General features: G+C 40.5%; 1 protein-coding gene across 1 annotated transcript in view; it reads left to right on the top strand.

The window, feature by feature from the left end:
• The first annotated feature begins 9873 nt into the window (after window positions 1-9873).
• Mob3 (MOB kinase activator 3) overlaps window positions 9874-18903 on the top strand; it is a 107028-nt gene continuing 97998 nt past the window's right edge. The window contains exon 1 of the mRNA XM_071682661.1: window positions 9874-10010. Coding sequence (XP_071538762.1) covers window positions 9966-10010 — 45 coding nt within the window. The 5' untranslated portion in view covers window positions 9874-9965. The remainder of the gene's footprint in view (window positions 10011-18903) is intronic.

Genomic DNA, 18903 nt, shown 5'->3' with positions numbered 1-18903 from the left:
TAAATTATATGGTAGGGTAATGATTGAGAGGGTGAAGGCATGTACAGAGCATCAGATTGGGGAAGAACAGTGTGGTTTCAGAAGTGGTAGAGGATGTGTGGATCAGGTGTTTGCTTTGAAGAATGTATGTGAGAAATACTTAGAAAAGCAAATGGATTTGTTTGTAGCATTTATGGATCTGGAGAAGGCATATGATAGAGTTGATAGAGATGCTCTGTGGAAGGTATTAAGAATATATGGTGTGGGTGGCAAGTTGTTAAAAGCAGTGAAAAGTTTTTATCGAGGATGTAAGGCATGTGTACTTGTAGGAAGAAAGGAAAGTGATTGGTTCTCAGTGAATGTAGGTTTGCGGCAGGGGTGTGTGATGTCTCCATGGTTGTTTAATTTGTTTATGGATGGGGTTGTTAGGGAGGTAAATGCAAGAGTTTTGGAAAGAGGGGCAAGAATGAAGTCTGTTGTGGATGAGAGAGCTTGGGAAGTGAGTCAGTTGTTGTTCGCTGATGATACAGCGCTGGTGGCTGATTCATGTGAGAAACTGCAGAAGCTGGTGACTGAGTTTGGTAAAGTGTGTGAAAGAAGAAAGTTAAGAGTAACTGTGAATAAGAGCAAGGTTATTAGGTTATATATATATATATATATTCTTTCTTTCTTTCAAACTATTCGCCATTTCCCGCGTTAGCAAGGTAGCGTTAAGAACAGAGGACTGGGCCTCTGAGGGAATATCCTCACCTGGCCCCCTTCTCTGTTCCTTCTTTTGGAAAAAAAAAAAAAAAAAAAAAAAAAAAAAGAGGGGAGGATTTCCAGCCCCCCCGCTCCCTCCCCTTTTAGTCGCCTTTTACGACACACAGGGAATACGTGGGAAGTATTCTTTCTCCCCTATCCCCAGGGATATATATATATATTAAAAAGCCACAATGAGATCACACAGCCCTGCCTTCGCTCAACACTCCATCCCCTTGTACTCATGCATTTGCTCTCTATGGAAGGCTTTCTTACCATCCAACAGTTGTGTCGTGCTATCTCCAGATCCATAAAAGCTGCAAGTAATATATATATATATATATATATATATATATATATATATATATATATATATATATATATATATATATATATATATATATATATATATATATATATATTTTTTTTTTTTTTTTTCTTTTTTTTTATACTTTGTCGCTGTCTCCCGCGTTTGCGAGGTAGCGCAAGGAAACAGACGAAAGAAATGGCCCAACCCCCCCCATACACATGTATATACATACGTCCACACACCCAAATATACATACCTACACAGCTTTCCATGGTTTACCCCAGACGCTTCACATGCCTTGATTCACTCCACTGACAGCACGTCAGCCCCGGTATACCACATCGCTCTAATTCACTCTATTCCTTGCCCTCCTTTCACCCTCCTGCATGTTCAGGCCCCGATCACACAAAATCTTTTTCACTCCATCTTTCCACCTCCAATTTGGTCTCCCTCTTCTCCTTGTTCCCTCCACCTCCGACACATATATCCTCTTGGTCAATCTTTCCTCACTCATCCTCTCCATGTGCCCAAACCACTTCAAAACACCCTCTTCTGCTCTCTCAACCACGCTCTTTTTATTTCCACACATCTCTCTTACCTTTACGTTACTCACTCGATCAAACCACCTCACACCACACATTGTCCTCAAACATCTCATTTCCAGCACATCCATCCTCCTGCGCAGAACTCTATCCATAGCCCACGCCTCGCAACCATACAACATTGTTGGAACCACTATTCCTTCAAACATACCCATTTTTGCTTTCCGAGATAATATTCTCGACTTCCACACATTCTTCAAGGCTCCCAGAATTTTCGCCCCCTCCCCCACCCTATGATCCACTTCCGCTTCCATGGTTCCATCCGCTGCCAGATCCACTCCCAGATATCTAAAACACTTCACTTCCTCCAGCTTTTCTCCATTCAAACTCACCTCCCAATTGACTTGACCCTCAACCCTACTGTACCTAATAACCTTGCTCTTATTCACATTTACTCTTAACTTTCTTCTTCCACACACTTTACCAAACTCAGTCACCAGCTTCTGCAGTTTCTCACATGAATCAGCCACCAGCGCTGTGTCATCAGCGAACAACAACTGACTCACTTCCCAAGCTCTCTCATCCCCAACAGACTTCATACTTGCCCCTCTTTCCAAAACTCTTGCATTCCCCTCCCTAACAACCCCATCCATAAACAAATTAAACAACCATGGAGACATCACACACCCCTGCCGCAAACCTACATTCACTGAGAACCAATCACTTTCCTCTCTTCCTACACGTACACATGCCTTACATCCTCGATAAAAACTTTTCACTGCTTCTAACAACTTTCCTCCCACACCATATATTCTTAACACCTTCCACAGAGCATCTCTATCAACTCTATCATATGCCTTCTGCAGATCCATAAATGCTACATACAAATCCATTTGCTTTTCTAAGTATTTCTCACATACATTCTTCAAAGCAAACACCTGATCCACACATCCTCTACCACTTCTGAAACCACACTGCTCTTCCCCAATCTGATGCCCTGTACATGCCTTCACCCTCTCAATCAATACCCTCCCATATAATTTACCAGGAATACTCAACAAACTTATACCTCTGTAATTTGAGCACTCACTCTTATCCCCTTTACCTTTGTACAATGGCACTATGCACGCATTCCGCCAATCCTCAGGCACCTGACCATGAGTCATACATACATTAAATAACCTTACCAACCAGTCAACAATACAGTCACCCCCTTTTTTAATAAATTCCACTGCAATACCATCCAAACCTGCTGCCTTGCCGGCTTTCATCTTCCGCAAAGCTTTTACTACCTCTTCTCTGTTTACCAAATCATTTTCCCTAACTCTCTCACTTTGCACACCACCTTGACCAAAACACCCTATATCTGCCACTCTATCATCAAACACATTCAACAAACCTTCAAAATACTCACTCCATCTCCTTCTCACATCACCACTACTTGTTATCACCTCCCCATTTGCGCCCTTCACTGAAGTTCCCATTTGCTCCCTTGTCTTACGCACTTTATTTACCTCCTTCCAGAACATCTTTTTATTCTCCCTAAAATTTAATGATACTCTCTCACCCCAACTCTCATTTGCCCTTTTTTTCACCTCTTGCACCTTTCTCTTGACCTCCTGTCTCTTTCTTTTATACATCTCCCACTCAATTGCATTTTTTCCCTGCAAAAATCGTCCAAATGCCTCTCTCTTCTCTTTCACTAATACTCTTACTTCTTCATCCCACCACTCACTACCCTTTCTAATCAACCCACCTCCCACTCTTCTCATGCCACAAGCATCTTTTGCGCAATCCATCACTGATTCCCTAAATACATCCCATTCCTCCCCCACTCCCCTTACTTCCATTGTTCTCACCTTTTTCCATTCCGTACTCAGTCTCTCCTGGTACTTCCTCACACAAGTCTCCTTCCCAAGCTCACTTATTCTCACCACCCTCTTCACCCCAACATTCACTCTTCTTTTCTGAAAACCCATACAAATCTTCACCTTAGCCTCCACAAGATAATGATCAGACATCCCTCCAGTTGCACCTCTCAGCACATTAACATCCAAAAGTCTCTCTTTCGCGCGCCTGTCAATTAACACGTAATCCAATAACGCTCTCTGGCCATCTCTCCTACTTACATAAGTATACTTATGTATATCTCGCTTTTTAAACCAGGTATTCCCAATCATCAGTCCTTTTTCAGCACATAAATCTACAAGCTCTTCACCATTTCCATTTACAACACTGAGCACCCCATGTATACCAATTATTCCCTCAACTGCCACATTACTCACCTTTGCATTCAAATCTCCCATCACTATAACCCGGTCTCGTGCATCAAAACCACTAACACACTCATTCAGCTGCTCCCAAAACACTTGCCTCTCATGATCTTTCTTCTCATGCCCAGGTGCATATGCACCAATAATCACCGATCTCTCTCCATCAACTTTCAGTTTTACCCATATTAATCGAGAATTTACTTTCTTACATTCTATCACATACTCCCACAACTCCTGCCTCAGGAGTATTGCTACTCCTTCCCTTGCTCTTGTCTTCTCACTAACCCCTGACTTTACTCCCAAGACATTCCCAAACCACTGTTCCCCTTTACCCTTGAGCTTCGTTTCACTCAGAGCCAAAACATCCAGGTTCCTTTCCTCAAACATACTACCTATCTCTCCTTTTTTCACATCTTGGTTACATCCACACACATTTACTCACCCCAATCTGAACCTTCGAGGAGGATGAGCACTCCCCGCGTGACTCCTTCTTCTGTTTCCCATTTTAGAAAGTTAATACAAGGAGGGGAGGATTTATGGCCCCCCGCTCCCGTCCCCTCTAGTCGCTTTCTACGACACGCGAGGAATGCGTGGGAAGTATTCTTTCACCCCTATCCCCAGGGATAATATATATATATATATATATATATATATATATATATATATATATATATATATATATATATATATATATATATATATATATTATACTTTGTCGCTGTCTCCCGCGTTTGCGAGGTAGCGCAAGGAAACAGACGAAAGAAATGGGCCAACCCCCCCCCCCCCATACACGTGTATATACATACGTCCACACACGCAAATATACATACCTACACAGCTTTCCATGGTTTACCCCCGACGCCTCACATGCCCTGATTCAATCCACTGACAGCACGTCAACCCCGGTATACCACATCGCTCCAATTCACTCTATTCCTTGCCCTCCTTTCACCCTCCTGCATGTTCAGTCCCCGATCACACAAAATTTTTTTCACTCCATCTTTCCACCTCCAATTTGGTCACCCTCTTCTCCTTGTTCCCTCCACCTCCGACACATATATCCTCTTGGTCAATCTTTCCTCACTCATCCTCTCCATGTGCCCAAACCACTTCAAAATACCCTCTTCTGCTCTCTCAACCACGCTCTTTTTATTTCCACACATCTCTCTTACCCTTACGTTACTCACTCGATCAAACCACCTCACACCACACATTGTCCTCAAACATCTCATTTCCAGCACATCCATCCTCCTGCGCACAACTCTATCCATAGCCCACGCCTCGCAACCATACAACATTGTTGGAACCACTATTCCTTCAAACATACCCATTTTTGCTTTCCGAGATAATGTTCTCGACTTCCACACATTCTTCAAGGCCCCCAGAATTTTCGCCCCCTCCCCCACCCTATGATGTACTTCCGCTTCCACGGTTCCATCCGCTGCCAGATCCACTCCCAGATATCTAAAACACTTCACTTCCTCCAGTTTTTCTCCATTCAAACTCACCTCCCAATTGACTTGACCCTCAACCCTACTGTACCTAATAACCTTGCTCTTATTCACATTTACTCTTAACTTTCTTCTTCCACACACTTTACCAAACTCAGTCACCAGCTTCTGCAGTTTCTCACATGAATCAGCCACCAGCGCTGTATCATCAGCGAACAACAACTGACTCACTTCCCAAGCTCTCTCATCCCCAACAGACTTCATACTTGCCCCTCTTTCCAAGACTCTTGCATTTACCTCCCTAACAACCCCATCCATAAACAAATTAAACAACCATGGAGACATCACACACCCCTGCCGCAAACCTACATTCACTGAGAACCAATCACTTTCCTCTCTTCCTACACGTACACATGCCTTACATCCTCGATAAAAACTTTTCACTGCTTCTAACAACTTTCCTCTGACACCATATATTCTCAATACCTTCCACAGAGCATCTCTATCAACTCTATCATATGCCTTCTCCAGATCCATAAATGCTACATACAAATCCATTTGCTTTTCTAAGTATTTCTCACATACATTCTTCAAAGCAAACACCTGATCCACACATGCTCTACCACTTCTGAAACCACACTGCTCTTCCCCAATCTGATGCTCTGTACATGCCTTCACCCTCTCAATCAATACCCTCCCATATAATTTACCAGGAATACTCAACAAACTTATACCTCTGTAATTTGAGCATTCACTCTTATCCCCTTTGCCTTTGTACAATGGCACTATATATATACATATATATATATATATATATATATATATATATATATATATATATATATATATATATATATATATATATATATATATATATATATATATATATATATATATATATATATATATATATATATATATATATATATATATATATATATATATATATATATATATATATATATATATATATATATATATATATATATATATATATATATATATATATATATATATATATATATGTATATTATCCCTGGGGATAGGGGTGAAAGAATACTTCCCACGTATTCCTCGCGTGTCGTAGAAAGCGACTAGAGGGGACGGGAGCGGGGGGCCAGAAATCCTCCCCTCCTTGTATTAACTTTCTAAAATGGGAAACAGAAGAAGGAGTCACGCGGGGAGTGCTCATCCTCCTCGAAGGCTCAGAGTGGGGTGCCTAAATGTGTGTGGATGTAACCAAGATGTGAAAAAAGGAGAGATAGGTAGTATGTTTGAGGAAAGGAACCTGGATGTTTTGGCTCTGAGTGAAACGAAGCTCAAGGGTAAAGGGGAAGAGTGGTTTGGGAATGTCTGGGGAGTAAAGTCAGGGGTTAGTGAGAGGACAAGAGCAAGGGAAGGAGTAGCAATACTCCTGAAACAGGAGTTGTGGGAGTATGTGATAGAGTGTAAGAAAGTAAATTCTCGATTAATATGGGTAAAACTGAAAGTTGATGGAGAGAGGTGGGTGTTTATTGGTGCATATGCACCTGGGCATGAGAAGAAAGATAAAGAGAGGCAAGTGTTTTGGGAGCAGCTGAATGAGTGTGTTAGTGGTTTTGATGTACGAGACCGGGTCATAGTGATGGGTGATTTGAATGCAAAGATGAGTAATGTGGCAGTTGAGGGAATAATTGGTATACATGGGGTGTTCAGTGTTGTAAATGGAAATGGTGAAGAGCTTGTAGATTTATGTGCTGAAAAAGGACTGATGATTGGGAATACCTGGTTTAAAAAGCGAGATATACATAAGTATACTTATGTAAGTAGGAGAGATGGCCAGAGAGCGTTATTGGATTACGTGTTAATTGACAGGCGTGCGAAAGAGAGACTTTTGGATGTTAATGTGCTGAGAGGTCCAACTGGAAGGATGTCTGATCATTATCTTGTGGAGGCTAAGGTGAAGATTTGTATGGGTTTTCAGAAAAGAAGAGTGAATGTTGGGGTGAAGAGGGTGGTGAGAGTAAGTGAGCTTGAGAAGGAGACCTGTGTGAGGAAGTACCAGGAGAGACTGAGTACAGAATGGAAAAAGGTGAGAACAATGGAAGTAAGGGGAGTGGGGGAGGAATGGGATGTATTTAGGTAATCAGTGATGGATTGCGCAAAAGATGCTTGTGGCATGAGAAGAGTGGGAGGTGGGTTGATTAGAAAGGGTAGTGAGTGGTGGGATGAAGTAAGAGTATTAGTGAAAGAGAAGAGAGAGGCATTTGGACGATTTTTGCAGGGAAAAATGCAATTGAGTGGGAGATGTATAAAAGAAAGAGACAGGAGGTCAAGAGAAAGGTGCAAGAGGTGAAAAAAGGGCAAATGAGAGTTGGGGTGAGAGAGTATCATTAAATTTTAGGGAGAATAAAAAGATGTTCTGGAAGGAGGTAAATAAAGTGCGTAAGACAAGGGAGCAAATGGGAACTTCAGTGAAGGGCGCAAATGGGGAGGTGATAACAAGTAGTGGTGATGTGAGAAGGAGATGGAGTGAGTATTTTGAAGGTTTGTTGAATGTGTTTGATGATAGAGTGCCAGATATAGGGTGTTTTGGTCGAGGTGGTGTGCAAAGTGAGAGGGTTAGGGAAAATGATTTGGTAAACAGAGAAGAGGTAGTGAAAGCTTTGCGGAAGATGAAAGCCGGCAAGGCAGCAGGTTTGGATGGTATTGCAGTGGAATTTATTAAAAAAGGGGGTGACTGTATTGTTGACTGGTTGGTAAGGTTATTTAATGTATGTATGACTCATGGTCAGGTGCCTGAGGATTGGCGGAATGCGTGCATAGTGCCATTGTACAAAGGCAAAGGGGATAAGAGTGAGTGCTCAAATTACAGAGGTATAAGTTTGTTGAGTATTCATGGTAAATTATATGGGAGGGTATTGATTGAGAGGGTGAAGGCATGTACAGAGCATCAGATTGGGGAAGAGCAGTGTGGTTTCAGAAGTGGTAGAGCATGTGTGGATCAGGTGTTTGCTTTGAAGAATGTATGTGAGAAATACTTAGAAAAGCAAATGGATATGTATGTAGCATTTATGGATCTGGAGAAGGCATATGATAGAGTTGATAGAGATGCTCTGTGGAAGGTATTAAGAATATATGGTGTGGGAGGAAAGTTGTTAGAAGCAGTGAAAAGTTTTTATCGAGGATGTAAGGCATGTGTACGTGTAGGAAGAGAGGAAAGTGATTGGTTCTCAGTGAATGTAGGTTTGCGGCAGGGGTGTGTGATGTCTCCATGGTTGTTTAATTTGTTTATGGATGGGGTTGTTAGGGAGGTAAATGCAAGAGTTTTGGAAAGAGGGGCAAGTATGAAGTCTGTTGGGGATGAGAGAGCTTGGGAAGTGAGTCAGTTGTTCGCTGATGATACAGCGCTGGTGGCTGATTCATGTGAGAAACTGCAGAAGCTGGTGACTGAGTTTAGAAAAGTGTGTGGAAGAAGAAAGTTAAGAGTAAATGTGAATAAGAGCAAGGTTATTAGGTACAGTAGGGTTGAGGGTCAAGTCAATTGGGAGGTGAGTTTGAATGGAGAAAAACTGGAGGAAGTGAAGTGTTTTAGATATCTGGGAGTGGATCTGGCAGCGGATGGAACCATGGAAGCGGAAGTGGATCATAGGGTGGGGTGGGGGCGAAAATCCTGGGGGCCTTGAAGAATGTGTGGAAGTCGAGAACATTATCTCGGAAAGCAAAAATGGGTATGTTTGAAGGAATAGTGGTTCCAACAATGTTGTATGGTTGCGAGGCGTGGGCTATGGATAGAGTTGTGCGCAGGAGGATGGATGTGCTGGAAATGAGATGTTTGAGGACAATGTGTGGTGTGAGGTGGTTTGATCGAGTGAGTAACGTAAGGGTAAGAGAGATGTGTGGAAATAAAAAGAGCGTGGTTGAGAGAGCAGAAGAGGGTGTTTTGAAGTGGTTTGGGCACATGGAGAGGATGAGTGAGGAAAGATTGACCAAGAGGATATATGTGTCGGAGGTGGAGGGAACAAGGAGAAGAGGGAGACCAAATTGGAGGTGGAAAGATGGAGTGAAAAAGATTTTGTGTGATCGGGGCCTGAACATGCAGGAGGGTGAAAGGAGGGCAAGGAATAGAGTGAATTGGAGCGATGTGGTATACCGGGGTTGACGTGCTGTCAGTGGATTGAATCAAGGCATGTGAAGCGTCTGGGGTAAACCATGGAAAGCTATGTAGGTATGTATATTTGCGTGTGTGGACGTATGTATATACATGTGTATTGGGGCGGGTTGGGCCATTTCTTTCGTCTGTTTCCTTGCGCTACCTCGCGAACGCGGGAGACAGCGACAAAGTATAATAATAAAATAATATATATATATATATATATATATATATATATATATATATATATATATATATATATATATATAAATTTATAGCAGTTGGACTGCGGCAGACGACATCCGCTCTGTTTCCCTCCCTTCCTGTCCTTGAATTTTGGGTTTGACTTCAACTTCTTCATTTTTACAAAATACCTCCTTAACCACATTCCATTTTAATAAAGATTGTTTGCAACCGTAAAAAGTTTATGTTTATGTTGTATTATAGTCTTATAATGATTACGTTTTAGATAATAAGTGTTCTTGTCAATTTGTATTTGGAAACATATCTTTCGGAGACAGTGTTTAGGATTGAGTCATGGCCTCGCTTGGTGGCTTCGTGGAGTTCTTCCAAAAAGGGAAAGTAAGTTTCAATTACTATACACTTTATATGAAAAAATGCAATACCTAAGAAAGTTCAAGTAAGTTATGTATTACCTGCATATATGCATCTCCTTGAAAACCATGTTCATGTCTTGAACTGATAAAAAAGAGTCGGTTGTGTTTTTATTTTAGTTATAGGACTAAGGAGTCATGGTAGTTCACTTTCATTATTTTTATGTTTGAGAAAAGTTTGAGTATACATGGTATGAATGGGTAACATATCAGAAAGTGGACACACGTATTCTTTTTCAAATATTTTTATTAAAGTGGTACCAGTGGATCCCATTCATTCGATAAATTGATATAAACGAATTTAACCTTTAGCGCCTCCATATAAGATAGTTTTCGCACACTTGGCATGGTTTTGAATTAGAGGGAAGTTTAGGGTATAACTACTCAGTATCAGATGATATGGATACAGATAATCGATTTGTATCATTTATATTCAAATGTGTCGACTCGTAATGGTGGGACGTTTATGGTCTATGAAAATAATTTGCTTGGTCGTCATGCGTTCAGTGCAGGGACCTTTTCAAGTGACCGTCTTGCAGATGACTGACAAAAGTAAAGAACTGAGCCATGGATTATGACCATAGTATATGTACGTTAAAGGTACAGATACTTGACCAAATTCAAATGATGCAAAGTTCTTTGTGAATAATACTTATATTTCAGATAAAAGAGATAAAACAAAATCACTAGACCATATATGTATGCATAATTAGAACCATTCAAAGATATTGCAGAAAATCTTGAAAAATTGTGCTTCATTTAAATTAAGAATAATTTAGTAATTTTGGCTTGAATACAGATAATGTGTTATGTTTTAACAAAACAAAGGTAGCTGTTATTCTGTTATACCACCATTGCTTCATTACTTGATAGATTACCACATGCATTGTCTGCTTTGGTCTCACTCATCTTGAAGAGTTTGATAAAATATATGTTTCAGATTTCATTTTTGGTTTATCTGCTATTGCAGATGATGAGAGAAGTATAATTTTACACATAAGTGTATGTAAGGCTGCTGGCTTATAGAACCTTCCAGCCAGATTTGTAAGGGATAGTGCTTTTGTAGCTACCTCTTCACTTGTTCATATTAGAAATTTCTATTAAATATGTTAACATATCTGATGATCTGAAGATGGCTAGGGTTGTGCCTGTGTACAAAAGCAGTAAAACAGATGCTGGTGTCTTATGGTTGGTGTCCACATTTAGCATCATTTCTAGAGCGCTAGAACAAATTGCACATTTCCGCTTTAAGGACTTTCTTGGAGAGCATAGTCTCTTGTATGAGTTCCACTCCAGATTTTTAGATCATCATATAACACTTGATACATGTTTATTGCATCTCACAGATTATGTCAAACTTTAATGTGATCAAGGTGATTTCATGGGTTGGCTATGTTAGATCTACAAAAAGCTTATGATACATTGAATTATGAAATCTAATTGCTTGGGGTAAAGTGTATTGGGCATAATGAAAATTCTGTTCTTTGGTTTTAATCATATACAACTTGTAGGACACAGGTCATAGATATTGATGTAATACTGTCTGATGGTGAAGGAATAATGAATGGAGTTCCCCAAAGATCCATTCTTATACCTCTTCTGTTTTTGGTATATGTTAGTGGCATGATGTTGGCAGTGGATTGTAAGCTAAGCTGCACACAGATGAATCAGCATTGCTGGCAACACGGAAGAATATATCACTGACAGAGGAGACCTTGAGTGTGGTGTTGGAAGAAGTTAGTGACTAACTAATTGAGAATAAGTTATTACATTTAGGTATACTGAGTACGTTTTGTTTGTTTCAAAGAAATAATTGATTGATTCTGCTTCAATAAAATTGAATTAAAATCACAGGTAACATATTTAGACATTATTTTAGACCAGTCATTATTGGGTGACAGTATGGTATTGGTTCTGAGTTACTTATTAAAAGACCAAACACAAACATTTGAAAATTTTTTATCTGAGAACTAAAATGATTTACTGTAATGGTTTTGATACAGTGTCATTTTGATTGTGTTTGTTCATTTTGGTTTAGAAGACTTTAAGAAATTGAATGGTAGGATGCAGGCTATGCAAAATAACATGATTAGATGCATGCTTAATACAATTTGGTTTAGGTGTGGAGGTGATGTTCTATGTGTTTGGCCAACAAATGAAAATTTACAAATATTTCTCCCTTTTCTTAACAATTTAGTGCCTTTCATCAACTTTACTGTAGAAATTAAAAATAATGGTATGTTACCATTTTTAGATTGCATGATCCATAGGGATGGAAACAATTTTAAGTTTAGTATATACAGAAAACCTATTAATGTATGCTCATATATCTATTATTACTCATTTCAACATGACAGAGTTGAATTTTCATCTCTCTGGTCTTTGTTCTTTAGGGCATTATGTATTTGCAGTCCAGAGTTTATTGATGATGAGTTTGAGAAGATAAATTCTATTGGATCCAAGTTAAAGTAACCTACATCTTTCATTGATAAATCCCTTAAGTTAGCAAAGAAATAATTTTATATAATTAAACCTAAACCTCCCCTTGACAACAAGAACCTTTTAGTTCTCCCTTTTAGTAATAATTTTACTTCCCATGTTTCATAAATCCTTTAATGTAAATGTTGCCCTCAGTAACAACAATATTATAATGAATATCTTAATCAGGAACTCACCAGAAAGTTCTGCAGGATGCGCCTATAGAGTACCATGTAAAATTGGGTTAAGTTTTATGTTGTGCAGACTGGTAAGGATCTTTCAGTTAGACTTAAACAAAATATATATAGTATAAGAACAGGACAAAAATCAAGTACCTTGTTTAACCATTTAAAAATTTATGATCATTTTATTGACTGGAGTAATGCCATCTTAGTTATTAACTTTAACTTCTGTACCACAAGAAATGTCATTGGATCTTCTATTATTATATACACTGGGAATTGTAAGAATAATATTAAAGAAGGTCTATACATATTGGATAGCTTTATTCATGACAGAATTTGTAAACTTTCCTTTCCTGTCCACTTAACATATGTTGCCAGACTTGAATGCACCTGACCTCTGTTTGGCTAGTCGCTTGTTTACCAAATGGTGCCCTAGCTATGTTTCTTAGTTATATATCGACTGACTGTTATATCTGTTTCTTGTAGTTCCTCTGATGATATGATTATTACATGCAATTGCACTTGGGAACTTATCGTGTTTCATTTTCCCCGTGGACACATAGGGATATACTTGATCGTGCGCTCAGTTGTGACCTTTTCCAACATTATTCTAAGTGTACACAGTTAGAACAGTGGTTGGCAAATCCATGGTGAGCAAGGGATCTCTCTATAGTTTATTAAGATAGATAAGCTGATGAGGGTTATAGACAGTGTATCAAGGAAAATGTGGGGTTGAAAAATTGTTTTATTATATTTTTTTACTTCACTTTGTCGCTGTCTTCCGCTGTGAGCGAGGTAGCGCAAGGAGACAGACGAAAGAATGGCCCAACCCACCCACACACACATGTATATACATACACGTCCACACATGCAAATATACCTACCTATACATCTCAGTGTATACATATATATACACTCACAGACATATACATATATACACATGTACATAATTCATACTGTCTGCCTTTATTCATTCCCATTGCCAGCCCACCACATATGAAAGAACAACCCCCTCCCCCTGCATGTGCGCGAGGTAGCGCTAGGAAAAGACAACAAAGGCCACATTTGTTCACACTCAGTCTCTAGCTGTCATGTATAATGCACCAAAACCACAGCTCCCTTTCCACATCCAGGCCCCACAGAACTTTTCATGGTTTACCCAAGACGCTTCACATGCCCTGGTTCAATCCATTGACAGCACCTCGACCCTGGTATACCACATCGTTCCAATTCACTCTATTCCTTGCACGCCTTTCTCCCTCCGGCATGTTCAGGCCCCGATAACTCAAAATCTTTTTCACTCCATCTTTCCACCTCCAATTTGGTCTCCCACTTCTCCTCGTTCCCTCCACCTCTGACACATATATCCTCTTGGTCAATCTTTCCTCGCTCATTCTCTCCATGTGACCAAACCATTTCAAAACACCCTCCTCCGCTCTCTCAACCACACTTTTTATTACCACACATCTCTCTTACCTTATTATTACTTACTCGATCAAACCACCTCACACCACATATTGTCCTCAAACATCTCATTTCCAGCACATCCACCCGTCTCCGCAGAACTCTATCTATAGCCCACGCCTCAACTATATAACATTGTTGGGACCACTATTCCTTCGAACGTACCCATTTTTGCTTTCTGAGATAATGTTCTCGACTTCCACACATTCTTCAATGCTCCCAGAACTTTCGCCCCCTTCCCCACCCTATGATTGACTTCCGCTTCCATGGTTCCATCCCCTGCCAAATCCACTCCCAGATATCTAAAACACTTCACTTCCTCCAGTTTTTCTCCATTCTAACTTACCTCCAAGTGGACTTGTCCCTCATCCCTACTGTACCTAATAACCTTGCTCTTATTCACATTTACTCTCAGCTTTACTCTCAGCTCTCTTCTTTCACACACTTACCAAACTCAGTCACCAGCTTCTGCAGTTTCTCACCCGAGTCAGCCACCAGTGCTGTATCATCAGCGAACAACAACTTACTTCCCAAGCTCTCTCATCCACAACAGACTGCATACTTGCCCCTCTTTCCAAAACTCTTGCATTCACCTCGCTAACAACTCCATCCATAAACAAATTAAACAACCATGGAGACATCACACACCCCTGCCGCAAACCAACATTTACTGAGAACCAATCACTTTCCTCTCTTCCTACACGTACAAATGCCTTACATCCTCGATAAAAACTTTTCACTGCTTCTAACAACTTGCCTCCCTCACCATATATTTTTAATACCTTCCATAGAGCATCTCTATCAACTCTGTCATATGCCTTCTCCAGGTCCATAAATGCTACATACAAATCCATTTGCTTTTCTATGTATTTCTCACATACATTCTTCAAAGCAAACACCCGATCCACACATCCTCTACCACTTCTGAAACCACACTGCTCTTCCCCAATCTGATGCTCTGTACATGCCTTCACCCTCTCAATCAGTACTCTCCCATATAATTTCCCAGAAATACTCAACAAACTTATACCTCTGTAATTTGAGCACTCTTTTTTATCCCATTTGCCTTTGTACAGTGGCACTATGCAAGCATTCAGCCAATCTCCAGGTACCTCACCATGAGTCATACATACACTAAATACCCTTACCAACCAGTCAACAATACAGTCACCCCCTTTTTTTAATAAATTCCACTGCAATACCATCCAAACCTGCTGCCTTGCCAGCTTTCATCTTCCGCAAAGCTTTTACTACCTCTTCTCTGTTTACCAAATCATTCTCCCTAACCCTCTCACTTTGCACACCACCTCGACCAAAACACCCTATATCTGTCACTCTATCATCAGACACATTCAACAAACCTTCAAAATACTCACTCCATCTCCTTCTCACATCACCACTACTTGTTATCACCTACCTATTAGCCCCTTCACTGAAGTTCCCACTTGTTCCCTTGTCTTACGCACTTTATTTACCTCCTTCCAAAACATCTTTTTATTCTCCCTAAAATTTAATGATACTCTCTCACCCCAACTCTCATTTGCCCTCTTTTTCACCTCTTGGACCTTTCTCTTGACCTCCAGCCTCTTAAAAAAGGGGGTGACTGTATTGTTGACTGGTTGGTAAGGTTATTTAATGTATGTATGACTCATGGTGAGGTGCCTGAGGATTGGCGGAATGCGTGCATAGTGCCATTGTACAAAGGCAAAGGGGATAAGAGTGAGTGCTCAAATTACAGAGGTATAAGTTTGTTGAGTATTCCTGGTAAATTATATGGGAGGGTATTGATTGAGAGGGTGAAGGCATGTACAGAGCATCAGATTGGGGAAGAGCAGTGTGGTTTCAGAAGTGGTAGAGGATGTGTGGATCAGGTGTTTGCTTTGAAGAATGTATGTGAGAAATACTTAGAAAAGCAAATGGATTTGTATGTAGCATTTATGGATCTGGAGAAGGCATATGATAGAGTTGATAGAGATGCTCTGTGGAAGGTATTAAGAATATATGGTGTGGGAGGCAAGTTGTTAGAAGCAGTGAAAAGTTTTTATCGAGGATGTAAGGCATGTGTACGTGTAGGAAGAGAGGAAAGTGATTGGTTCTCAGTGAATGTAGGTTTGCGGCAGGGGTGTGTGATGTCTCCATGGTTGTTTAATTTGTTCATGGATGGGGTTGTTAGGGAGGTAAATGCAAGAGTTTTGGAAAGAGGGGCAAGTATGAAGTCTGTTGGGGATGAGAGAGCTTGGGAAGTGAGTCAGTTGTTGTTCGCTGATGATACAGCGCTGGTGGCGGATTCATGTGAGAAACTGCAGAAGCTGGTGACTGAGTTTGGTAAAGTGTGTGGAAGAAGAAAGTTAAGAGTAAATGTGAATAAGAGCAAGGTTATTAGGTACAGTAGGGTTGAGGGTCAAGTCAATTGGGAGGTGAGTTTGAATGGAGAAAAACTGGAGGAAGTGAAGTGTTTTAGATATCTGGGAGTGGATCTGTCAGCGGATGGAACCATGGAAGCGGAAGTGGATCATAGGGTGGGGGAGGGGGCGAAAATTTTGGGAGCCTTGAAAAATGTGTGGAAGTCGAGAACATTATCCCGGAAAGCAAAAAGGGGTATGTTTGAAGGAATAGTGGTTCCAACAATGTTGTATGGTTGCGAGGCGTGGGCTATGGATAGAGTTGTGCGCAGGAGGATGGATGTGCTGGAAATGAGATGTTTGAGGACAATGTGTGGTGTGAGGTGGTTTGATCGAGTAAGTAACGTAAGGGTAAGAGAGATGTGTGGAAATAAAAAGAGCGTGGTTGAGAGAGCAGAAGAGGGTGTTTTGAAATGGTTTGGGCACATGGAGAGAATGAGTGAGGAAAGATTGACCAAGAGGATATATGTGTCGGAGGTGGAGGGAACGAGGAGAAGAGGGAGACCAAATTGGAGGTGGAAAGATGGAGTGAAAAGGATTTTGTGTGATCGGGGCCTGAACATGCAGGAGGGTGAAAGGAGGGCAAGAAATAGAGTGAATTGGAGCGATGTGGTATACAGGGGTTGACGTGCTGTCAGTGGATTGAATCAAGGCATGTGAAGCGTCTGGGGTAAACCATGGAAAGCTGTGTAGGTATGTATATTTGCGTGTGTGGACGTGTGTATGTACATGTGTATGGGGGGGGGGTTGGGCCATTTCTTTCGTCTGTTTCCTTGCGCTACCTCGCAAACGCGGGAGACAGCGACAAAGTATAAAAAAAAAAAAAAAAAAAAAAAATCTACAAGCTCTTCACCATTTCCATTTACAACACAGAACACCCCATGTTCACCAATTATTCCCTCAACTGCCACATTAATCACCTTTGCATTCAAATCACCCATCACTGTAACCCGGTCTCGTGCATCAAAACTACTAACACACTCACTCAGCTACTCCCAAAACACTTGCCTCTCATGATCTTTCTTCTCATGCCCAGGTGCATATGCACCGATAATCACCCATCTCTCTCCATCCACTTTTAGTTTTACCCATGTCAATCTAGAGTTTTCTTTCTTACACTCTATCACATACTCCCACCACTCCTGTTTCAGGAGTAGTGCTACTCCTTCCCTTGCTCATGTCCTCTCACTTACCCCTGACTTTACTCCCAAGACATTCCCAAACCACTCTTCCCCTTTACCCTTGAGCTTTGTTTCACTCAGAGCCAAAACATCCAGGTTCCTTTCCTCAAACATACTACCTATCTCTCCTTTTTTCTCATCTTGGTTACATCCACACACAGTTAGACACCCCAATCTGAGCCTTCGAGGAGGATGAGCACTCCCCGCGTGACTCCTTCTTCTGTTACCCCTTTTAGGAAGTTAAGATACAAGGAGGGGAGGGTTTCTAGCCCCCCGCTCCCATCCCTTTTAGTCACCTTCTACGACACGTGAGGAATGCGTGGGAAGTATTCTTTCTCCCCTATCCCGAGGGATAAAGTTTTCATATCATTCATTACTGTATGAAGATGTAATTAGGCAGTCATTTGCAGGTAATAATCTCATGAAACTGTGCAAAGGTTTAAACATATGTAGGCATTATCCAAAAGATGGTTTTAGTGTGGATCTTAAATACTGTAGAGTTTTGTCTATGTTTTGCACTCATATTCAATACCTGAAGGACCCAGCTGATCTTTTACGTTTCATGGCATGGAAACTGTAGCATTAATCGTATGGATTAAATCACTTAAATTTAAAGGACACTTTATGAGCATGTAAGGGCACCTTATGTCTAGAGCAATTGTAAATGATATGGAAAAAATCCTATTCTCAAAGTTGCCTATATTGCATGGTGTCTTACCCTATGTGGAACATAACTGCACTTGTATGGATGTTCTTTTTCTGCCCTCATTTTAAATGAAAGGCGAACATTATCAGTATGTAGCACACTTGATAAGAATGTAGAGATGCTTATGTCACAAGCAACTACAGTTAGTATTGGGGAAAAAAATCGCATTCTATTACTTGTGTTATGTCATGTAATGAATTGCCTTTTGTTATAATCAGTGGTTTTTCAATATTTTTTTCATAGCAGCAAAATTATCAAAATTTGTAAAATTTCCTGTCAGATGCATTGATGTCAAGGTAAGGTGGGTGATGGCAACTCTGACTTGTGCTAGAACAACCTTTTCCTGCCTCATTTTGGTTAGGTTTCAGTGGTGAAAGAGCCAGTACCCATAAAATCACACAGCACACAATCCAAAGACAAATCATCATTATCAAGTAATTCAGTA

This window comes from Panulirus ornatus, chromosome 3, assembly GCF_036320965.1.
Source record: "Panulirus ornatus isolate Po-2019 chromosome 3, ASM3632096v1, whole genome shotgun sequence".
NCBI lineage: Eukaryota > Metazoa > Arthropoda > Malacostraca > Decapoda > Palinuridae > Panulirus > Panulirus ornatus.
This window is presented reverse-complemented; position numbering and strand designations above follow the sequence as displayed.